This window comes from Hemicordylus capensis, chromosome 4 (genome assembly GCF_027244095.1).
Source record: "Hemicordylus capensis ecotype Gifberg chromosome 4, rHemCap1.1.pri, whole genome shotgun sequence".
NCBI classification, from domain to species: domain Eukaryota; kingdom Metazoa; phylum Chordata; class Lepidosauria; order Squamata; family Cordylidae; genus Hemicordylus; species Hemicordylus capensis.
Genome location: NC_069660.1, coordinates 9,567,286 through 9,592,280, shown reverse-complemented (window position 1 = coordinate 9,592,280; position 24,995 = coordinate 9,567,286). Strand labels below are relative to the sequence as shown.

Genomic DNA, 24,995 nt, shown 5'->3' with positions numbered 1-24,995 from the left:
CCCCAGATTCATTCAGCCCCCCCCCCTTGGCTGCTGATAAGGCCCTTCTTAAGACCCACCTGTTTCGCCCGGCGTTTGCCCTTTAATAATAATTAGTAGTAGTAGTAGTAGTAGTAGTAGTAGTAATAGTAGAAATTATAAGTATGATTATTATTATTTTAAATTAATTGTTATTGGTATTGTTGTTCACTGCCTAGAGTCTTTGGAGGAGGCAGTATATAAGAAAATTTTAATAAACAAACGAACTTGCATGTGTGGCTAGCAGAGAAATTGGCTCTTCTGTATACACTCCGTTGTGTTCCAAATGTGTTCCAACACAATCATTTGTGTTCCAAATTTGTGTTTAATTTGCTCCAAATTTGTGTATAATTTGTATTTTGACACAATAATTTGTGTTCCAAATTATTCCCAATGGCAGTAGCAATGGAGCAGCAATTATGAGTGCGCACAGAGCCTCCTCTAGCAGTGAAGATGGGCTCACGATGGGCTCCCAAGACCTGTGCACACGCCCTCCTTCAATGGTGCCACCCTGTGCAGTATGTCAGCCTGATTCTACTCTCCTGGTGACTTCTGAGAGCAACCCTGGAGATCTTAGTGAGTTGGTAATGTGAAACAAATATTGGAGGAAATACTGGAGGGAGGGGAATTGCATAGTAAGTGGTTCATCTAAATCCAGGCTTCCCAACTGTGGGCCCCTAGATGTTGCTGGACTACAACTCCCATCATACCCAGCCATAATGACCAAAGGCTTGTGGGCTGCCCAGAAGCATCTGGTGGGCCACTGTGGGAAACAGAATATGGGACTAGATGGGCCTTGGGCCTGATCCAGCAGGGCTGTTCTTATCATTAATTTGCTGTCCCTTTGCTGATCTTGGTATTCATTTCAGAATGCATGAAAATCAAATTGAATGAACAACATTCAGTTACATTTTAATTTGCTCCTAATTGAATGCGCACACCTAATCATGGCTGGGGCTTGGGGAAGAAGGTCTGCCTCGTCACTAGTACAAACATTGTTTCAGTATGCTGGAGAACTGCACATCTGCACAGTACAAGAGGACTGTAGATCTTGATCTCTGGATTAGCACGATCTTGTGACCACCTGTCATCCTCATGTCCCCATTTATCAAAAGGGAATGTGATCTGACTTACAACCGTGCTGTGATTAAGAACATAGAGTACTTTGTATACTAAAAAAGCTACATCTGCAATTAATTAATCAATAATAATAATAATAATAATAATAATAATAATAATAATAGGAAATAATGAATAGAAGAAAAAGAAATAGAAAAAAAATCACAAAATACAAAGATCTACAAATTGAAATCGAAAGACTGTGGCAGAAGAAGACCAAAATAATCCCAGTGGTAATTGGCGCCCTAGGTGCAGTTCCAAAAGACCTTGAAGAGCACCTCAACACCATATGGGCCACAGAAATCACCATCAGCCAAATACAAAAAGCAACTTTACTGGGAACAGCCTATATTCTGCGACGATACCTATAATAACAACAAGAACAATATTGATAACAAAATTTTGACATCCCAGGTCCTTGGGAAGGACTCGACGTCTGGATAAAACAAACCAGTCAATAATACCTGCCTGACTGTGTAAACAAGAAATAATAATAATAATAATAACAACAACAACAACAACAACAACAACACCTGTCTGACTGTGTAAATAAATAATAATTAATAAGATAATGCAACTGCTTTCCAAGTGCATAATTTTATTTTTCTTAAAGCACAAGTAGCTGCCTAGGTAAATGGCCGTTTGCACAGCAATAATCAGAAAGCTCACTCATATCAACGTCACAAACATTTTTGTAAATAATTAAGTTTGCATTTCAACCAGCCAGCCAGTCACGGCCCTTTGAATTCCATAGGCACAGAGCAATAAAGCTATACAGTTTTTGTTTTTCTTCTCCTTGGTGTTGCTCCTCTTGGAAAAGTTCAGTGGTCAGAAATCAGCACTTTTCTTCTGTTCCCTGGAAACACCACATCACTGCTATAAAGGTCGGTGGATGGAAATTCAAATGGAGTTTTAAAGTGCTGGAGCATTATAGTAAAAATCCTATATACCACAAACATGTCTCCATGTACTTTTTTTTTTTTTAAATGTGCATTCCTAAGAATCTTTTGTTTATTAAATTTGCATCATACCTTTCTCAAGGAGCTCAGAGCAGAGCATATGGATTTTATTTTATCACTACAACCCTGTAAAATAGATTAGGCTGAAGATAGCATGATCCCCAAAAAGCTTCACAGTTATGCAGGGATTTGAACCTGGGACTTTGTAGTCCAACCACAATATTCTGCCACTACCCTACACCAGACTACCTCTCTCAATGCCTGATGCAGAACTGAAGTATTCATTCCAATAATCTAAATTGTTATTAAACATAGAATGAATGAGGAGAGCTGGTCTTGTGGTGGCAAGTGTGAATTGTCCCCTTTGCTAAGTAGGTTCCACCCTGGTTGCATTTGAATGGGAGCCCACATGTGTGAGCACTGTATGATATTCCCCTGAGGGGAAGGAGCCGCTCTGGGAAGAACATCTGCCTGCTTGCATGTAGGAGGTTCCAAGTTCCCTTCCTGACAGCTCCAAGATAGGGCTGAGAGAGAGTCCTCCCTGCAACCTTGGAGAAGCCGCTGCCAGTTGGTATAGACTATACCGAGCTAGATGGACCAATGGTCTGACTCAGTATAAAGCAGCTTCCTATATTCCTATGAATGTGTGTGTGTGTGTGTGTGAGAGAGAGAGAGAGAGCGCTGGTTTTATTGGCCCATATGTTGTGGCTATTCTCACGACCAGCAAAAATCGGGCTAGGAGAGCCTAACCTGATTTTTGCTGGTCGTGTAAACCCGCTTGAGAAGCCCTCCCCTTAGCCCAGGTTAGCAGAGTGAGTGCTCCACTAACTGGAGTTAACAGATCGTGTGCTGCCATTGCTAAAAAGCAGCATCCCGGCTCAGGGGTCTCTCCAGCAGGCCCTGCGCACTCACGGAGGGCATGCCGGAGTTTCCGGGGGCCACATGGCCCCCAATCCCCGCCGGCTCTGTCACAGAGCCAGCAGTCATGTGGGAGGCTGATCCGGCCACCCATGGCTGCCTCCCAGCTCTGACCGTGAGACCCGCCTCATGATACCGCCTCATTGTGTAGCCTAATGCTGGTGGTCATGACCCACTCAAGCTGTGGCAGGCTACTCAGGAAGCACTGGCAGTCTTGCAAATACTTAATGTAGTGGGCCCACTGCTTTGACTGGAAATGTGTCACTGATGATCCAGTGATATATTTCCAATCTAAGTAGCTCTCCCAGAGTGCAGGCACTCTACTCTAAATATTTCTGCTCCCACTGAAGAATGAAGCATGCATACTGGCTTTTTGAGGGCAGAAATCCCATCAATGTTGCTTGCAAACACAGAGAGCCCCCGTGGCTCCTATGAATTGCATTCGAGCAATAGGATGCTTTGACCATTGGGAATGATGGGAGAAGCATCCTAGAGTGATGATGCAATCCTTAAGAGCCACAGAGGCTCTGTGCATTTGCAAGCAGTGTCCACGGGCTTTCCACACTCACAGGGCACATGCCCCATTCTTCCTTCGATAGGAAAATGTGTGGTATCCAAGCCACTATTCTTAAACCCTAACCAGGTCTGTAGAAGTCTGCCAGTTTCATGTGGCTGTACTTGGGTGCAAGGGACACCAATTGTATTTACAGAGGCAAAGAAGGCTTTGGTATCCAGCAGATATAACAATATCAGTGGTTTGCAGGCCCATTGGATTTAATTTATTTTTTAAATGTCTAAATGTGGCAGAATCATGCCCAAAGTTTGTAAGCCAGTGGCCAACATCCTGACAAATATCCCTGTGCTTGCATGAGGGTGTTACACAAGCACAAGGCCATTGCATGAGCTAGTTGCACTAAGGCATGTATGTATGTATTTTTTTAAAAAGTTAATTAGATCTGTTTTTATATTTTAGCATAATTTAACTGTGCAATTTTTATATTCTTGTTTTAACTTTTTCTATGTGAACCCCCTTGTGATTATTTTAATGAAAGGCGGTATATAAATTTAACAATCAATCAATCAAGGCTGGGGCTTGCATTCCTGAGTGTTGCGCTAATGCAAGCATGCAAGAACTTTTGCATGATAGTGCAAGAGTGCCATTTCAAAAACCCTCCTGATTTAGCACAGCTACATGATCTTGCACTATTTATTTATCACATTTATATACTGCCTCATACCAGCATCTCATGGCGGTTTACAAAAGAGTGCACAAACACAACCATAGTCAGGCTATCAGTCGCTGAATATACTAAAGGGCAATAGAATGAATGAATAATTGATTGTGTATTTAATCAGTTCCTGCCAGTATTAGGCTGATAATTCTGTAATATAAAGTAATTCATTATATTGTAAATGTGCAAGGATGTTGAAAATTGTGTGGTTTCAGCAGGCATTCTTAAAGTAAGGTCTATCCATGTATCTTGTCTTATAGCTGCTTTCAATCTACTATGGCAGATTAACGTAGTAGCAAATGTAGTATTTGCTCCGGGCCCCACGTTTTCGAGTGCCCCACATTGCCAGCTTCCAACTAGGAATTAAAGTTAAAATGTTACCTGTTTTGTTTGGTCCATGTTAGATAAAATATCCCCTTTCTGCTAAATGTGCCTTTTAAGAGAAGGCCCAGCACAGCATCTGTCCAGTGGCTGTTGCTGGTGCCTACCACATTTTTCTTTTTAGAGTGTGAGCCCTCTGGAGACAGAGAATCATCTCTCCACTCTTTATTTTTCTGTGTAAACCACTTTGAGAATTTTGATTGAAAAACAGTATATAAGTGTTCACTGTTGTTGTAGTAAGTGTGAGTTTGTGGCTTGGTCTCCCATACTCCAAAATATAGCAAATGAAAAAATTGAATCACTTTACTATGCAAGTAAATAATTTATGTTTTAATATTTATGTGCATTTTTTAAAATTTAGGGCCCCTTAATAACATATGCTACAGGCCCTGCACTAGCTTAATCCGGCCCGGCTTTCAATATAACTTTAAAACTTTGCCCCTGCTCTTTTATGCTTTCCCACTGAGGCCGCATCCTCCAAGGAGAATATCTAACTGTACTCACATGTAGTCACCCATGCAACTGCAACCAAGGTGGACCCTGTTTAGCAAAGGGGACAAGTCAGGCTTGCTACCAAATGTCCAGCTCTTCTCCCCTAAATTTGCAAGCCACTTTGACCACATGGTAAAAAGGGACCAAGTCTGCCATTGGCAGCCATTTTTAAAATTAAGTTGCTCAGATGTGAGAAGAAAATCTCTTCAGTCTGTTGGAGTCTATCTAGTAATCTTTTGTTTTGTTGGTGAGACGTTTGTCCCATGGGGATCCTGTAGAGAGTATGTGTGGAGTGCAGTGGAGTGCTGCTCTGGTGAGCTAGTCTTGTGGTAGCCAGCATGACTTGTCCCCTTAGCAAAGCAGGGTCTGCCCTGGTTGCATCTGAATGGGAGACTAGAAGTGTAAGCACTTTAAGAGATATTCCCCCTCAGGGAATGGAGCCACCTTGGGAAGAGCAGAAGGTTCCAAGTTCCCTCCCTGGCAGCATCTCCAAGATAGGGCTGAGAAAGATTCCTGCCTGCAACCTTGGAGAAGCCGCTGCCAGTCTGTGAAGACAATACTGAGCTAGATGAACCAAGGGTCTGACTCAGTATATGGCACCTTCCTATGTTCCTAAAGGGAAAAAAAGGAGGGAAAGGAGAAGGAGGAAGTGGAGTTTTTTTCTGAATAAACCTGTAGTCAAATCTACATAAGATGTGTCTATGAGGGAAGCAGCTATAAAACAAAACACATTCACTTGTAGGTTTCTCTCTCAGCACCTGCTTAGACCTCTTCTTGTCTTGTTGTCTGTTCTTTTATACTACAGGTGTGGTTTGTTAGCAGAACCAAGATGAGGAATTCTGCTTCTCTGCATTCATGAACCTCACACTGCAGTCTCCATGTTTCTATTCTATTTCTTCAACTTCAGTTCCCCATTTATAAAATCAGAATTTTAACTAGAGCTGTGCATCGGGATTTGTATGTGTAGGGGTGTGTATATTTAAATCCTCAGGATGATGCTAGACTATTAGGTGGGTGGTGTCTGGTGGTAAAGCAATTCTATGCCTAGCAAGTAATTTCTGCAATAAACAACCCAGTAGGCTGTTGGATGGATGATTGTGCAAGTGCTTTGTTCTGTCTGCCTGGGAGACAATTCCCATCTGTAATCATTACAGAGAAAGTATTTTCTAAAGGTAACAAGGTGCGCGCCCAGGTTTCTATTCACCAGCCCACCAGCCCCTTGTAATTTTTGAAGACTTCAAAGGTATCAAGAGGGTCTTGTGCTGGTGGTTGGATAACTCTGTAGGCGTTTATTCTGTCTTCCTCAGGAAGATCAAAACACTGATGCAGAAGGATGCAGCAGACATCCATTTGGGGGCTTTTCAAGCTCTCAAAGGTGTTCCTTGGGGGAGGGGCGGTGGCACTGAATCTGCAAACTTTAGAATTTTCAAATGCAAATTAACATATTAAAATATGTATATCCTGCCTTGCAGCTCACCAGGAGATGCTCAAAGCAGCTCACAACAACATAATTTAAGACAATCGCACAATGAGATGTAAAAACAAAAGAACTAATACAACAGCTAAGCAGCAGCAGCAACCACATTTAGGAACCAAGACTTTTAGTCCCCAAGAACTTTTTCTTTTTTTAAAAGCACGTTGTTCTGGCATCTAGAGGCCATGAGGGAAAGTACATGATACAGGATGTTCATGGCCTGCATCAATGAGCTGACTCACTGAGTTGCTCCGATGAAGATCATCGAGAAACATGTAATAATAATAAACTGAGTAAGAAAGTCAGTATGGTGCAATTATTAGAAGTGTTGGAATGAGGAGGCAACCTCAAATCCCTGCACTGCCAGGAAGCTAACTGGATGGCTGCTGTAAGCTAGTTACTACCTCCCAGTCTAACCTACCTCACAGGGCTCTTGTGAGGAAAACATGGGATAGTCCAACGTATGCTTTTTAGATTGTGATAACGGCTGGTCTTATTTCTTGATCTAGGATTTTTCGGCACACTGGCTGACATACTGAGCAGTGTGCCACCTTGGCTTGTTAGCCAGTCAAGAGCTTTCTGGCAGTGTTGGCCGGGGAGACTCCAATGTGCACCCTCCGCTGTGCATAATCACTGCTCTGTTGCTTTTGCCCTTGGGAATAAAGCCCCTCCCACCTTTGCTAGCAGTGAGGACAGACTCTTGGTTGGCTAATAAACCATGTGCGTGCATCCCTCTTTGAAAAGACTGCACACTGCATGGTATGTCAGCCACCAATTATATGTTGCCTTGGGCTTCTTGGAGGAACCTTGAGATACAAATGCGAAAAATAAAAACAAAGATATGTGCTGACATCCAGACTGGTGCTGTGCTTGCACAATCATGTTAGCCAGAAGTGCCAAGTCAAGAGCTTGTGATCCTGACTAGTGTTGCACTAGCATGTGTGTGTGAGCACAACGAGGTGGTGCGACTCCTGCTATGAAACTGCTTCTCATAGGTTTTGCAGGCAACTTTTATGCAAGTGGGCAACTTTGAACGTCTCTGGGACTTTGTTCAGCTGTATTACTTTCTTGCACAAGTACCACTTTGTTCATTGCGCAAGCATGGCACCAGTCTAGATATCAGGCAGTACAGTCTTTCCCATGATCATCTGGGGATGGTTTGGGGGAGAGAAGAGTTCCTATCCCAGTTGGTTTGGGAGAGAGAAGAGTTCCTATCCCATTCCTGGAAGATGGGCAGAGTCTCTGTTCACAAACATGGAAGCCGTGGACTCCATTGTTGCCTCAGGGAGCTGGGTCCTCCAGGGATCAAGGGAGGTATCCCATAATGCATTGGGAACTCAGTACACTAGCCCTCAGTACACCAGTAGCTCTCCTCTGATTGGCCCTTCTTGCTGCATAACTCTCTGACAAACATGGTTGCTGGCTCCCAGAGACTGCTTGAAATGGGAATTTCTATACACAATCAGCAAACTGAGGTAGGGAAGCTGCTATTTTCATCCCACCTCGGTAAAAGCCATGGTTAAGAAGTAGGGTTTCCTGCATTTGAATGGGCTGGGTAGGTGGGAATCCCATGGGTTCTCACAGGTAGAAAAAGCTGGGTTTATTGCCTCCTACCTTCTGGTTCTTGGTCATGTGAAAGACCTTATTGTAATTAATTTGGTGGTTTATTCTCTGGGAATGAAATTGCATGGTAATAATTTTTCATTTCAACATGTTCTTACATCTGCCTTTTTCCTCATGAGTTGACAAGAACTATTTGCATTTCATTGGCACTTGATCAGTTATTGGATTTCAGCAGTTCTCAGAAGACGCGCTACAGTGCTACTTCTCATCCTCGATCGTTCCTATTCCACACAAACAGCAAGGAGTTATACCTGTGTCACAGTCAGCGTTTCTGAAGCCCCACTGAAAGAGACAAGGTTTACACAACATGGAAACATAGCAGCTGGTAGTCATACAGCATATAGGAAGCGTTCCAACACCCAGCAGACCAACACGTGAAAAAATACATCATCTCGTCAAACCAGTTACAAGAAATATTTCAACAAAGAGTCTGTACAATCAGTGGTAAGAGGAAGAATCACAGTTCCTTCCTTCAGTTTTTAAGTCACTTCCTTGGGATGCTTTCTTCTTTTTAAAATAGTCATTCTGGTGGCTATTTTCTTCATGCTAGTGGGGGAAAAAAATCTGTTTTCTCAGGCACAGTAAGGAAAGGTTCAATTTTCCCAGGCACACTAAAGGCCTAGCTATATGTTACATGTCAATGCATTTAATGAAGCCCTGGTGACTACTTTTTGTAAGGATAAGAAGCCATGGGAGAGGATACTTTTGACAGAGAAGCAGTGGGGATGGAGTTCTTCCCTTCCCCTGCCTGCCATTTTCTTCCTGAATCTCTCTCAGCTACTTTACTCCCTGCAAGATTCCAGACATTTGCCTCATTTTGCAAAAAGGCATCCAGAACCCCACAGAGGGAATAGTACATGGCACTGAGAGAGCTACTGTTTCTGTTCCAAATGTTTGGAAATGAAAAAAAAGGAGTACATAGGAAGTTGCCTTATACTGAGTCAGGACCTTGGTCCATCTAGCTCAGTATTGTCTACACTGACTGGCAGCAGCCCTGGATGGACAGATTGATTGATTGATTGATTGATTGATTGATTGATTTAATTTATATGCCACCCAAACTTTCATCTCTGGGCGGTTAACAATGACATAAAAACAATTAACACAAATATAAAAGGTTAAAACAGTTTAACAATTTAAAACAGCATACAATTAAAACCTACAAATTTAAAGAGCTGAAAAAGCTTGGGTGAAGAGATGGGTCTTCAGATGTTTTTTAAAAATAGTCAGAGATGGGGAGGATTGTATCTCAGCAGGGAGTGCATTCCACAATCTGGTCCGAATCAGTATAAAACAGCTTCCTTTCTACACCTTTTGCGTTCCAAGGAAGTGGGCAAAAGATTAAGCGCAACCAATAGTTGTTGCTGATGGGGGTTGGAAGCTATAAATGACTGCTGTCACTGAACTTCAAACCAAGAGGAAGGGTGCCCTGGACCCCCTCTGATGGTCATATTTTGGAGGCAGCCAGAGAAGGAGGTGGTTTGTGTTGCTAATGCATGATGTCACCAGCCCATTTGTGCATGAGGAGCAGCATGGTGTTACATGAGCCATCTCTGGTCTGGGTGTGGGGCTCCCCTCCCTTGGTCATTGCTCACTGGCACTGCTCACATTTACTGTAGGGGTTCTCAGCCTTGGGTGCCCAGATATTGTTGGACTACAACTCCCATCATTTCCAGCTGCAATGACTGAGGATGATGGGAGTTGCAATCCAGCATTTCTGGGCACCCAAGGTTGAGAACTCCTGGTTTACTGATTTCAGCCCCTCTGCACCCCACAAAACTCAACACTGTTCCCAACAATGCTCCAAAATATTTTGTCAGCAGGAAACACAACCCCTCCCTACTGCTTCTCCGCTCAAAATTGTCCCCTTCCAAAGCTGCTTTTCTTCATGCTCACGCAAACAAAAACAGTAAACCCTCTATTGGGGCTTTGTAGCATGCATTTGCATGTCATATGAAGCTTGATGAAACTGCTCCTACCTGAGGTTCTTTTGAGCCTCCATGAGTCCAAAATCCACTTGTCTATATGGCCATGTACTGTTTATGATGGTTTATTGATCAGGAAGATTGTCCCCTGAGCATTTCACATCAAAGCAAACTCCCTCCCTCCCCATTACATTTGCAATGTGGTTGGACCAAATCTGAATACCTTTAATGACAGGCAGTTGGTGGGATACTTCTACAAAACCTCCATGCACAGAGGCAGTCTGTCTCAGAATATTGGAGATAAGCAACAAGGGCAGCCACCGCTTTTAGGCATCTGGTTGGCCACAGCTGGAAAGAGACTGCAGGGCTGGATGAGATCCGGTCTGGCCCACCAAGGCGATTCTCGTGAGTTCTTACGAGTCAACCAAGTAGCACTGGATTCCCTGTCTCACTCCTGCTAATAAACTTGAAACATTTGTTCTCTCCGCATTAAGACACTTGGATGGAATTAATTGACTGAATGCTTCATCTCAGGTTTCCATCAGGAAACCTGCCTAGAATCTGCATTGCCATAAGAAGCAGCAGTTAGACTTAAACAGCTATTTTTATCGCTGTCCCTAGACACATGATATGCATAAAACAAACAGCTGCCACCATTTGTACAGAAGAAAGTGCAGAGAAAGGGATGCCATCTCTTCCCTTTTCCTTCCTTCCTTCGCCATTGCTTGAAACATTTCATATCCCCAATTTTACCCCTCCTTTTATTCTAGTCATGCTTGTCCACAGCCGTCATTGCTGCATTGCGTAAAATCCTTCCAATGCGCATTAATCATAGTTGTCACTGTGGTCTCTGAGGATGCTCACTATAGACTTTTGTGTAGGTGACGTGCAGGCACTCGTACGTGCATCACAATCTTTCTTTTAAAAATGCAAAAGAAGAGTGCACTCCCCAACCTTCCACCACCACGTTGGATTTGATTCTCTTCCAGCACGCTCATCCATCAAAGGCTGTGCACTTCAAAGAGTCAAAAGCATGAAGCAATGCTGCAATGCTCCACTGTTCACAGGCAACACTGTACGGTCCATTTCTTCATCTCCTCTAAATGAATAACTGGAAAGGTTGTTCTCTTTTTCTCACTTACTGCTGTTGTGTGCTGTAGCTCCAGCGAAACCTGACTGTGGAGTGCACCGGAAATTCCCATGCAACACCTTCTCAATCTTCACTGTCTAATGATCCATTGAAGCGACTCACACTGTACAAAGTGATGAATGTTCTCTCGCTTCCCCTTCCCCACTGCTATGGCAGTGACAAGGGGGCGCAGCAATATCCGTGGTGGATGTCAGTGCCTTCATTTCAAAATGCTTTATGCATCAGTACAAAGCAAACAGCCTCCATGGCATTAAGGAATCCAAGAGTCAAGTTAAAACACATTTGAAGAGAAGGAGATGTGTCATTCTGATGCACAATGGCTCACTCTTCTGTACGGCAGTTCTAACATGTGCTCCTCCCCTAAACTGCTTATATGAGTCTCCACTTCTGGGTCAAAATGCTCCCACTTCAAAGAGCCGTTATCTGAGTAAGCTCCGACGTGGGTGTGGTCGGGCTCTGCTGGCTGACAGGCACCATGGGAATTTCCACGCCTAGTCATGCCGGATTGTTAGTCCCATCTGAGTTCTTGCATGCATAAGCCACATCCTTGGCAATGCTGCACATGCGGTTGGACATCTGGAGCTCTTTCCTGAAGGCAGAAGGAAAACAAAACTTCTTGAAGCACGTCTTAAAGTTCTCGTCCAAGAAAGCATAGAGGACCGGGTTCAAGCAACTGTTGGCATATCCCAGTGCAGTGCAGAAGTACAAGATAGCTAAGTTGAACTCATTGTCAGCCTTGACTCCAAGACACCGGACCAAGACAAAGATGTGAACAGGTGTCCAGCAGATAATGAAGACAGCCACCACTACCAAGACCATGCGAGCAATGCGTCGGAGATTTCTATCTTTCTCCTTGGATCCAGAGAGAACACGGACATTCTTCAAGCGCCTGATCATGAGGCTATAGCAGACAGTGATGACCATGACAGGGATCATAAAGGAGAAGAGGAATATGCAGATTCCAAATATTGGGTCCCAATATGCCTGGGGTTCAGGGAGCCTAATTAGGCAATCGATCTCTGCAAAGGCAAGAAATAAAGAAAAGATTTGGCCTAAGGAAGGATGCTGCTACATCTCCCCACTAACACACCTCTAGCTATTCTTGCATTGCTCATTTATTTTTACTGGGAGCTATAACCCGTAAGCATGACTCAAGACTGATTCAAGCTTCTGGACAACTTTAAGTATTAAAGTCTGCAAGGATACATTCACTGTGTGCAACTTAAATGTATTGTTTGGTTCACAGTAGGTTCAAAAGAATCTCATCTTACAATGTTTAATGTGTTCCCCCCTCAAATAATACATTTCTCTTATACTTGTGAAAGTGAACTAGACAGCACATTATGTCTATGAAAGATTCCATTGCCAAAGGAAGCTTTCGGTGGCACAACTTTTCCATCTTTCCTATTCTGCTCCCCCCACTTTTTGTCTTTTCCCAAGTGCATTATTTATGGAACCCCTTGCCTTTTTTCATAGGGTTCCCAGATGTTTCCCCATCCAAGTGCTGACCAGACCCAGACCTACTTAGTTTCAGCAAGGTTGCTGACTCATGTACCTTCAAATCCCACCTGGAAACTTTACTTTCCTACCTCTCCAGTAGGGATGTGCGAAACGTTTCGGGTACAGAATAACCCATGGGGTACAGGCAGGGTTCTGTTGTTTCTGAGGTATTCTGAGTGTGGATTCTATTATAGCAAATTACAGTGGATTCATGGTGTCTCATTGAAAATCTCATTGCTATCATAGAATCTACACTCAGAATACCTCAGAAACAACAGAACCCTGTACCCCATGGGTTAGAAACCCATGGGGGTGGTTGGCACCCTATGTGCACTACACCACCACTCGCTCTGGGCCACCCCAGCACCCCCCAAGTGCACTTATGGGGCTGCTGAAAGCTCCATTATACCTTATGAGGAAAAACCTTAAAGACGCGTAAACGTCAACCATTCACCAAAAATCAACCCTCTGCCCAAATCCTTTGAAAAAATTCAGGTAGCTTCCTTGCCCCTACCCGGCACTACCACCAACCCCACACCGCTCTAGGCCACCCCTTTCCCCCTGACGTGAAGCGATACACCCTCCATTATACCTAATGGGGGAAAACCTTAAAGACACATAAACTTCAACAATTCACCAAAAATCAGCTCTCTGCCCAATCACTCTGAAATTGGGGTGGTAGCCTCCAACCATTAGGCACTACCACCGCACCCCACTCTTTTGGCCCAGACCCCACGTTATGCCCCCAATCTGCCCCAAAGACACTAAAACTTCAAAAATTCACCAAAAATCAGCCCTTTGGCCAATCCCTCTACAATTTGGGTGGTAGCCTCCACCCATTGGGCACTACCACCCCACCTCACTCTTTTGGCCCCAGGACCCATTTTTTAAATCCAAATCGATTCAGATTCAGATTCAGATTTATTCGGATATGAATCGAATCAGGGGTGATTCGGATGGGCAATATTCGGATACAAAACAGAACAGGGGTGTTTTGGTTCGGATCCGAATCAAAACACTGAAAATCTGAATTGCACACCCCTACTCTCCAGTACGTCCGGCTGTTTTCTGAGCTAAGTGGGTCCAGGAAAAATGTGAAGTAAGCAAAAGGAGAAGGTGCTGTAACATTATGCATCACATTTCACCACTCCTCTGCCATACTCACATATCCAGTATACTTCAGCTCAAGAGTGAGGACAGTCAAGAGCTGGTATCTATGTTGCTCTGAATGGCCCACATTGCATTTCCATGTGAATGCTGACAGCCCCACATGGATTTTGTAAATCGCTCAAGAGAGATATCCCGTTCCCCATTTTCCAGATACACATGCAAATGAATGCAAAGAAATGTATTTTAGTTCACTGCCAACTTTCACCAGAGTACCTAGTTTTTGTGGACAGTCACAATATTTATCTGGAACTGTCAATAATATTCACGTGTAAGTAATGATTTTCAGCCAGTGTTGTACAAGGGAACCCTATTATTCATTGGGGTTCAATTCAGTGTGTGTGTATGGATGATCATGGGGCATTAGGGCTATGGGAATTGGGGGATTAGGTTCCTGGGGCAAAAAAAATTGCCCCAAATTACCCCACAAACCAGTAAAGTGCCCTACTGTGCTCCACTGTCCAAGGATGCCCCCCAAGAGTAAAAGATTTGCCAAGAAATGGTTGAAAATTGTGGGGTTCTGGCCTTTTAAAAATGAGCCATCAAATGGCTCCTAGATCCAAAATGGCGGCCAGGAATGACCTCGGAGGTTATTTCTGGCCACCCCTGACATGCAGTTGTGCAAGTTTAACTCTCTTTTTTTGCCATTTTTTCATGCATACCAAGGTCAGGTGTCCATTACCCGGCCACAGATATGTGAAACCGCAGATGATTAGTCCACAATTAACAAGGTTCTCCTGTACACTGGTTGGGTGTGAAAGCACATAACGTTACAGCCTTGTTGACACTAATAAGTCTGGTCAGTATTTTGACAGGAGACCTCCAGTGGCTGGCACTGCATTAATCAGAAAAGAAAAATGCCTGCATGCAAGAAGGTCATAAGGCTGAACGAATGCTCAAACTTGCACAATCACTTGCACTCTTGGGCTGTTTGCCCAAGTGTGGCACTCGTTCAAGAAGGATAACAGATAGCTCTGCATCATTCCCTGCCAAATCTGTGGACCGAAGAAGAGATTTCACAGCAGGAGGACAACCACAGCTTACCCAAGCACACTCTGTTGCACCAGCGGAACACTAGTCTGGAACGCAAGCTCCTGATCTACAGAACTAGTGATGCACTAGTGCCACATTTTTGAATGTCATCCACTGCCTTGAGTTCCATGATGGAAGAAAGGTGTGTCAGAAGTATAACAGGCATTGGACACTTATGAATGAAATCTAGCTAGCAACAATGTTGATAAGCTACATTAGTCCTGTGATTCCTTGGGCTTTGCAGCACCTCCCCCGCACTCGCTTCCCTTTCTCCTTAATTCCCCAAATTGTTCTGGGAGCTTGAGTGAGATGTCAAGGGTGGCATTAAAGCCCCAGCCAAACCTATGTAAACACCAGATTAGTCAGAGTTATTTCACACTTGGCAAGTAGTCAGGAAAGAAAACATAGGCCCCTCGAGGCCTATAGACTAGCACTGAACAACGTGTGCTGAAGATCTTTCTGTTTTTGTCACTTACTGTCATAATAAGAGTTGTTGGGGGATGCTGGCAGGCTGCTGTTGCTGGGAGGTGGATTGACAATGACGTGGTGCCCAGTTTAACACAAAAACCGGAAAACACAGACTAGAAGGGCTCACCAAATCACAATTGTAATCAAATGAAAACCCTACTAGGGGGTGTGCATTTTGGAATTTTCTTGTTTCGATTTGTATCCGAATCAAAACACCCCTGTTTTGTTTTGTACCCAAAATTTCTGAATCCGAATCAGCCCTGTTTTGTATTGTAGCCGAATTTTCCGAATCTGAATCAATTTGGATTTTTTAAAAGGGTCCCAGGGCAAAAAGAGTGGGTGGTGGTGGTAGTGTCCAATGGGTGGAAGCTACCACCCAAATTTCAAAGGAATTAGGCAAAGGGCTGATTTTTTTGTGAATTTTTTAAGTTTACACATCTTTAAGAATTTTCCCATAGGGAATAATGGAGATTCCGGCAAATGTATCGCTTCAAATCAGGGGAAAAGGGATGACCCAGAGCGGAGCGTGGTGGGTGGTAGGGCCCAATGGGGGCAAGGAAACTTCCAGAATTATTTCAAAGAAATTGGGCAAAGATCTTTTGTGACTTGATGAAGTTTACGTGTCTAAGATTTCTCCCATAGGGAATAATGGAGGTTTAGGTTTCAGCAGCCCCATAATTCCACTTGGGGGGCACTGGGGTTGCCCAGACTGAGGGGTTGTGTAGTGCACATAGGGTGCCAACCACCCCCATACTCACAAGCCCGTGGGGTACTGGGTTTTGTTGTTTCTGAGGTGTTCATTGTAGATTCTCTGGTAGCATATGAGATTTTAAGTGAAAAACAAGAATCCACTCTCATATGCTACCAGAAAATCTACACACAGAACATCACAGAATCAACAGAACCCAGCACCCCATGGGTTAGCAACCCTTCCCCTGGCCAATGTGGGGTCAGTAAAGAGTGGGAAGAAGCAAAAGAGCCAATGGAGAACAAGGAGGGAATTGTCAGCAGGTCAGCCCATGATTTAGGTCACTGATCAGAAGGCTGGAAGGGTGGGAAATTCAAAGAGATGTCAAACACAAAATGGAGACTGACTCAGAGACCACCACAAAATGGAGGTCCGAAACAACAAAACGTTTTGTAGCCGAAACAGGGATGTTTTGTTTTGTATACAAAACTTTTGGATCTGGAAAATTGGTGTTTTGTTTTGTCTACAAAACACCCAAAACAGGCTGTTTTGGGTACAAAATGTTTTGTATCCGAAACGTTTTGCACATCCCTAAACCCTACCTACACTAACAAACCAAATAAATTAAGAAATAGTCATTTAGTATTTTAAATACAAAGGGGTGTGTGTTAAAGGAAAAAAACACATTTGAACCAGATTAAGACTAAAACAAGGTATCGTTAAAGGCCAGCTAAGACCCAGCTAAGAAGATGGGTCTTTAAAGGTCCCAATATAGAATCCCAATATGTAACACATTCGGATTCTAAAATAGCATGTAACAATTGTGCCACATATAGGAACATAGGAACATAGGAAGCTGCCATATACTGAGTCAGACTATTGGTCTATCTAGCTCAGTATTGACAGGCAGCTGCTTCTCCAAGGTTGCAGGCAGGAATCTCTCTCATCCCTATCTTGGAGATGCTGCCACGGAGGGAACTTGGAACCATCTGCTCTTCCCAGAGCGGCTCCATCCCCTAAGGGGAATATCTTACAGTGCTCACACATCAAGTCTCCCTTGAGCGGGAAGAGCGGGCTAAGCCCGCTCTCCTCACTCACGAGCAGGGAGGGAGCCCTGGGCGGCTGGATCAGCCACCCACACGATTGCTGGCTTCGAGACAGAGCCGGCAGGGGCTGGGGAGCTCGGGGGCCGTGTGCCCCCTGGAAGCCCCAGTATGCCCTGCGCAAGCACGCAGGGCATACTGGGGAGACCCCCGGAGCTGGGAGGCAGATTTTCGCCTCCCCTCTGGGGGTCTACTCATGAGTAGGCGCAGCATGAAACCGCGCCGTGGCTACTCATGATTCTAAAAACCAGGTTTGTGGAGCACTCACTCTGCAAACCTGGTTTGGGGGCAGGGGTTCTTGAGCGGGTTACCCGCTCCAGAACCACCAGGCTCGCAGCTGAGCCCAGTGGTTCTGATGATCGTCAAAAATCGGGCTAGCAGAGGCTAGCCCAATTTTTGCTGATCGTCAGAATAGCCCCTATGTCTTCCACAGTTCTTGAAGAATCCAAATAGTAAACTATTTCACAATTCTTATAAAGGTTCAGTGATCCAAATGTTCAAGGTACAAGACGACCATGTGCTGTAGTCCTTGTATATAGAGAAGAAGATTCAGTGTATAAATCCAATTTCCAAATCCCAATTCTTTTGTAGCTCCTATTGGCCATAGGTGTTTCAACTCCCCTGGGTCTTCCTCAGTGTCACACTATGCAGACTTTTTGCAGATCATCTCCTTCTCAAGAACGCATCTCTAACTCTCATCCGCCAGTCCACAGTCACTTGTAACAAGAACTGGGTTCTTCAAGAACTGTGAAAGACTTTAACCTTTGGGGACTTTTAAGATTTCATTTAAAATTTTTGTATAAAAATGTATTTATATGTGGAACAATTGCTACATGCTATTTTAGAATCCCAATATGTTATATCTTACATTAATGATTTTGTATTTGAAGTATTAAATGAGTATGGCCCAGTTTCACAGCCCAGCTTAAGCTAAGTGCTGCAGAGAGTGGCATACACTGCTGCATTTGGGGGGCAGGGGCAGAAATCAACAATCCATCCCTCTTCATCAAGGGAATGCTGAACCAAAGCGTGATGGCTGAGCCCCCTACTTTCACATTATACTGAAGATACTTGGAAGATAATTTGAGTTACTTCCCCCAAAGACTGGAAATAGCGTTGCTTATTTTCTAAACTAATCTAATGTTCAGACGTCATCCCATTTCCCCCCTCCCACCCAGCCCTGCCATATGCAAATAAACCTCCTCCCTCCCCTCTTACCAAAACGTATCAGCAGCAGCAATACTGGCAGCACTTTGCCACAGGAAGATCAAGGAAGGGAGATCTACTCTCTCCCTCCTTTCATTACTTCCCTCTCCAGTGCACTCATTTCAATCACCTGGGAGAAAATCATCATTGTTCCTTGGGGAAAGGTATTATTTCACACGTGCTCCTGCCTTTGCCATAATCCAAGCTGGAGTCAGGGACACACAGTTCTCTTCTTTGAGGAGTGCATTATGAACAACGAAACACATTTCTGGGATCAAGCCCAGAATCTAGCATCTCTAGAGCCAAATGTTTATAGTTTATGAGCAAAATGTCCACCGAATGGTGAGAATGTGCCTAGAAAGATGGGATATTGCCTGGTGGTGGCTTGCTTCTGTATGCCCACATTCAGCTGAGACCTTTCCCTTCCAGTCTGTTAATAATACATTTGCCCCTTGGTGGCTATGTAGATGGGTGAAAACCAAACTATACAGCTGCCTAAATGCATTCCTGTTTAAAACTAGAAATGCTTCTATTTTTACAACAAGAAGTGGTGGAAGGTCAACCTGATTGGGACTGCAGCATGTGGGCACATTAGCTTTCTCCTCGTGCTGTTTTTCCACTGAAAATCATCCCTGAAGCTCTTATCTGCTCCCAAAGGCAGAGACGCTCTTACCCCCAGACTTTGGGGCCCTGGTCCATGGCCTCCTAAGTCCGGGGGGCTTCCAGATGTCCTCAGGGGCTTCCTACACTGCCATCCCACTGCTGCCCACGCCTGCCGCTGCTCCGGCCACCACGCCGCTCCTTGTCATTTTTGTGGCCTTTCTGCGGCCACCATATGCGTAGCCAGGGGGTGGAGGGTGAGTCGAGCAGGCCTCAGCCTCCCCCGTGGTGGTGGCAGCCAGCGGCAGGTACAGCAGCAGGTAGGCCCATCTGTCTGGGCTTTAGCGTCTGTGCAGTGGGAGTATCAAGCCGTCACAAGCCCGTGATGTCACAGGTTTGTGATGTCTCAGTGCTCCCACTGCACAGGTGCTGAAGGCCCAGGCGGATGGGCCCACCAGCTGCTACATCCCCAGCTACCGCGGGCGAGGCCAAGGCCTGCTTGGCTCACCCCCACTCCCTGGCCACGCACATGGCGGCCACTAAAAGACCACGGAAATGACAGGGAGCGGCTGAGGCAGAGGTGGGCATGGGGAGCAGTGGTGCAGGCAGTGGCAGGGCAGCAGTGCAGGAGGCCCCCCAGGATGAAGATTTGCACTCAAGAAATTTAAAGGGGGCCTCGTGGTGTGGGGGGGCCTCGCGGCAGGGGGCCTCCGAAGCCCTTCAGGTCCAGGTGCCAAAATTACCTAGGTGTGCCCCTATGCAAAGGAGCCATTTACTGCCCCCACCCCCAATCTGCTTCAGGGACAACTTTGGAGGGGCGATTTTTGGTGGAAGAATCCAAAGACTGAAAGATTTGGGGGAGAAAAAATTAACCTGCCCTCCCTGCATGTCTTTGTTGTGACTGGGGTGTCCTGCTTTTCGTGAAAGAAGAGGGGCCAAGAACTTTAAGCAAGTTGCCTGAAACAGATTTGGGTGAACATGTCGTTTGGTCATCAATCTATAGTCAGGGAGGAGATTTGGTATCATGGCTGCGGTGGATAACTTACCATAAGGTTACCCATGACTATCCACAGCAACAATATTTCCATATGCAATTCCTAGGGAGAAGGGGCATTTAAGGGACTCTTCTAGAGTGAAGACTACAACTGGTATCCTTATTAATACTACACATGTGCAGCCAAAAGAAGCACCAGTGCAGGGGTTGCATTCCAGCTTCTGAATTGCAGGCACTTGCATGCGGGGGAGAGGGCAATTTTCACTGACCTCCCCTTGCCCTGGAAGTATTCTGTGCAAGGTGCAAACATGTCCCCGAGGGTCAGGATGTCGGCTTACAAGTTCTGCAAACACAGACTGCTGCCTTCTACTGACTCTTGTCTTTCTAACCCATCCCCTGCTGTCCACCCGGGCAAAGTGGTTTAGAGGGAAAAGCTGGACTGGACAAGGAGACATGCAGAAATGTGAAACATAATATAAGACTATTATTGAAGCAGCACCATCAACGTGCATGCTGTTTCTATGAACAAAGAGGACAGGCCCCAAGGAACTTCCAGACTAAATGTGGGAGGAGACCCCAAAACAGTTTCTTCACCCACAGGCAGTAACAGTGGAGGGAGATCCTAAAAGGAGGAGAGGGGGCAAGAAGGCGACAGTAACAAGGGGATAGCATGGAAGAATTTTTTTTTTTTTAAGGAGAGAGACATTCTCAAGCTAATTTTACTAAATTCAGATTTCCCTTTAAAACTGAAATGTACAGGAGCGATAGATTTCAATAATTAATGAGTTGTTCTAGTAAGAACTAATATTCCAACTTCCCTTTCACTATCCCTGCAACTGGAGTAAATTTGGTCCAAATCGGTTAGGCAGTTCAAAAGTTAGCCCACTTGCACCTCAAACATTCTTGCATCCACCATCTTGAGTTGGGGTGAATGACATCATCACAAGTTATGCCTTTGAGGTACCACTATGTGTTCCTACTCATAGGAACACCATTGTCCCATTTTTCTTCTGTACCAAATTTGGTCCAAATTGGTTCCCACTTGCCAAATGTCCACGTGTCCACTGTCTTAAATCAGGGTGGATGGCACCATTACAAACTATGCCCTTGAGCTGTCCCTATGTGTCCCTACACCTGTAGCAAATTTGGTTCAAATCAGTTAGGTGGTTCACAAGTTAGCCCAATTGCACCTAAAATGTGCCATCCTGAAATGGGGTGGATGACATCATCACAAACCATGCCATTGAGGTTTCTGTGTGTGTCACTCACTACAACTGTACCAAATTTCATTCTGATCGATTAGATGGTCCACAAGTTAGCCCACAAGTTAGCCCATTTGCCAGCGTGGTGTAGTGGTTAGAGTGCTGGACTAGGATTAGGGAGACCCGAGTTCAAATCCCCATTCAGCCATGAAACTAGCTGGGTGACTCTGGGCCAGTCACTTCTCTCTCAGCCTAACCTACTTCACAGGGTTGTTGTGAAAGAGAAATTCAAGTATGTAGTACACCGCTCTGGGCTCCTTGGAGGAAGAGCAGGATATAAATGTAAAAAAATAATTTGCATCTCAAATGTTTACACATCTGCCATCTTGAATTAGGGTGGATGACATCATCACAAACTACACCATTGAGGTGTCCCTATGTATCCCTACAGCTGTCGCAAATTAGGTTCAAATCTGTTAGACAGTCTACAAGTTAGCCCACTTGCACCTCAAAACACACCCACCATCTTGAATCGTGGTGGATGATATAATCACAAACTATGCCATTGAGGTGTCCCAATGTCCTACAACTGTTCCCGATTTGGTTCATATTGGTCCAGGAATTGTGAAGTTGATGGGGAGGGCTGACACACACATGCATGGGCACATGGAGACACACACTGAAGCTGTTCCGACGATCGGTAGAAAGTGGGCTGAGGGAGCCTAGCCTGCTCTCTACAATCGTGGGAACCACCAGGCTTGTGGATGAGCCCAGTGGCTCCCAGATGGCTAGCCTGCCTAATCCACCTTCCCCTTAAATGAGGTTAATGGAACAAACACTCTGTTAACCTTATTTTATTGCTTGTGTGCCACTGTGGTGCATGGCGACACATGAGTAGACTACTGACTGGGAGGCTCCAAGCAGCCTCCCGGGCTCAGGAGTCCCCCCAGAATGCCCTGTGCACTCATGAGGGGCATCCTAGAACTTCCAGGGGCCAGGTGGCCCCATATCCCTGCAGCTGCCACTGACTCCATGACGGAGCCGGTAGTTGTGGGGGCGGCCGATCTGGCCGCCCAGGGCTCCTGGCATGATCATCTGTGCGGAGAGCAGGCTAAGCCCGCTCTCCCCGCAGACCTCATCCAGGTGCTTCACAGTAATCGTGTGATGCGCCTCACTGAATGCTGGGTGATCTCATAAGCCTACTGGAAAATAGGCTAAAAATATGGGATCATGGCTGACATAGCCTACAGTGTTCCACCCATATTGTTGCTGCTGTACTTTCCTAACGCAAGTAGCAAAAGCACCACTTGCATTAGCGCAATTTCCCGGCCATTGGAAATAGTGGCTGTGGGAATACACAAGTCCCTTGTACGATTTCTTGCACTTCTAGAAGTATTCGCTTAGCAGCTTTAATCAGGAAGGCACAGCAGTACCCAGACTGCACACGGAGCTTGTGTGCCCAATCATTCCAAATTACGTAGGAAGAAAAACTGACTTATGCAACTTGGAAAAATGAAGAAAGATTTCCCTAATTTCTTCTTATTGTTCATATTTTATTCTGGTTTTGCTGCTCAAGAGATATTGGATGCACTGAAGGTTTGCCCCAACCACTGGAACTTGGATTCAGCTGCATCTCCGGCTTCTGAAATTGGAAAAAGTGTTGTCTGTGTAAGTTTCAAGCCTCTCTTCTCAGCCACAGAGGCTGGAAACTTGGGCTTAAAAAAAAAACTTGAAAGGCGAGATTCTCAGGAAGCTGAATTGTCTGCACCATACCACATTCTCCCATTTTTCTGTGTGCGACCTATAAAAGAGTAGCACACACACACACACACACATGCACACAGACACACACAGACACACACAAGGAGCCCTTTCTCCTGATCCAAGAAAAGGGCTTGGCGGCAGGGAAGGTTGCGCAAATGTACTTCCGCCATAAGTGATTCTTCTGTTGTTCCTGGGCGTGCTGATTGTGGGCCCAGATGATTGCCAGCTGCACGCAGGTTTGGGGGCTGGCCTGAGCTTCGAGTGTGAGGCGTGTTGTGGGGATCCCCACCACGACAGGTGGGTGCCCATCCATGTTGTTGCATCAGCTAAAAGCTCCCAAAATGACAAAAATGGGGCCAAGGGAGTGCTCACTCCATTAACCCCACTTGCGTGGTGGGCTGCACAGGCGGGTTTGCCGCTGTGGCACTACCAACAGCCACAGGGCTGTTGGGGTTTGTGATTATTTAGCAAAGCACCAAGGAAGCTCTCACTCCGGTTACAGAGTGCAGAGCTGAGTTGTCGCAACTATTTAAGTAACACGCGTGGAGATCACGGTAGGGTCTAAACTAAATTGATTTATTGGTGATGTACATTTGAGCCACCTAATGGTGCAGGGGGGAAATGCTTGACGAACAAGCAGAAGGTTGCCGGTTCGAATCCCCGCTGGTACTATATCAGGCAGCAGCGATCTAGGAAGATGCTGAAAGGCAACAGCTCATGCTGTGCGGGAGGAGGCAATGGGAAACCCCTCCTGTATTCTACCAAAAGAAAACCACAGGGCTCTGTGGGCGCCAGGAGTCAAAATCGACTTGATGGCACACTTTACAACTGAGATAGGAAAGACCTATCCTAACTATGAGCTACATAATGAATAGGAGGAGAGAGAGAGAGAGATGCTCTCATCTGCTCTCGAAGGCGAAAGGAAGTAGAACTGACTCACTACAGGAAATACCTGAGGAGTCAAAGCAGGGGTCATAGAGTAGAGACAGGCAGGGACAGGTAAGGAGACCCTCACTAGCTACTCTACTCCCAATGCCCCTAGTGGTCATTAGGATAGTTGGTGCAAAAGGATAGTTAGGATAGTTGATGCACTCGGTAGTCGATTAGGATCATTGATGCACTGGAACTCCATCTCCAAAAACAGCTGCCGCGGATTCACGTGGGCAGGCACGTGTGGGCTGGACTGCCTTAGACTGCTCTTGGCCGCACTTGTGAACTCCCTCAAGGAATGCTGCCCAATCACCAAGCCATGGATTGGTGATTGGGAGCCCTCAACTCATTTGCACACTCCCCACTCAAAAAACATTCTACCTCTTTTTCAGTTGAAAAGATGACCATGGCTAGGGTTATGGCTGCACCATGTCTGCTAGTCATAGCCCAGAGTTTTCTTCATCTGTGTGTGCTCCTAATTTTCAGTTATGTCCTAGCGAAAACCTGTGTGTGTGTGTGTGTGTGTGTGTGTGTGTGTGTGTGTGTGTGTGTGTGTGTGACTGTTAGGACAGCGTTGCCCTACCCAACCAGCACGTATCCCTAGCATTTTATCAAGGGTGGACGGAAAGCCATCCTACTCAGCTCCTGTCTCACAGATGATCACGCCCCCCTCCACCTAGGTTTTTGTGAGCACGTGACTGAAAATCAGGAGCCCATGCAACTTCCAAAGCTGCGTAGGATGCTTGTCCCACCCAGGGGCGTAACTACCATTAGGCAAGGGGAGGCAGTCGTCTTGGGGCACCACTGCCTTGAGGGCCCCCCAGAGGCACATCACATGACTCCCCGCCCACCCGTGTTGCACCCCCTATGAATTATGTTGCGTCTCTTGGAGATTGGCCGGAGCAGAGAGTAAAAGAAACTCAGTTCAATGTGAACTAAGTATTCACCGTATTCATCATGGGGATGTGAGTGTGAGTGCACTATATATTGTGAAGTGTTTTTGTGTGTGTATATCAGCGGGGGGCCCATTTTAAAATCTTGTCTCTGGGC

The 24,995-nt window shown here is 45.4% G+C and overlaps 1 protein-coding gene across 6 annotated transcripts in view; it reads right to left on the bottom strand.

Annotated features, from left to right (window-relative positions):
• OPRL1 (opioid related nociceptin receptor 1) overlaps positions 1-24,995 on the bottom strand; it is a 257,707-nt gene that overhangs the window by 195,601 nt on the left and 37,111 nt on the right. The window contains exon 4 of one of the 6 annotated variants that reach the window (XM_053244347.1): positions 1,719-12,310. The exons of the other annotated variants lie outside the window; for them this stretch is intronic. Coding sequence (XP_053100322.1) covers positions 11,787-12,310 — 524 coding nt within the window. The 3' untranslated portion in view covers positions 1,719-11,786. Of the gene's footprint in view, positions 1-1,718; positions 12,311-24,995 lie in introns of those variants that run through there. 6 annotated transcript variants of the gene reach the window in all.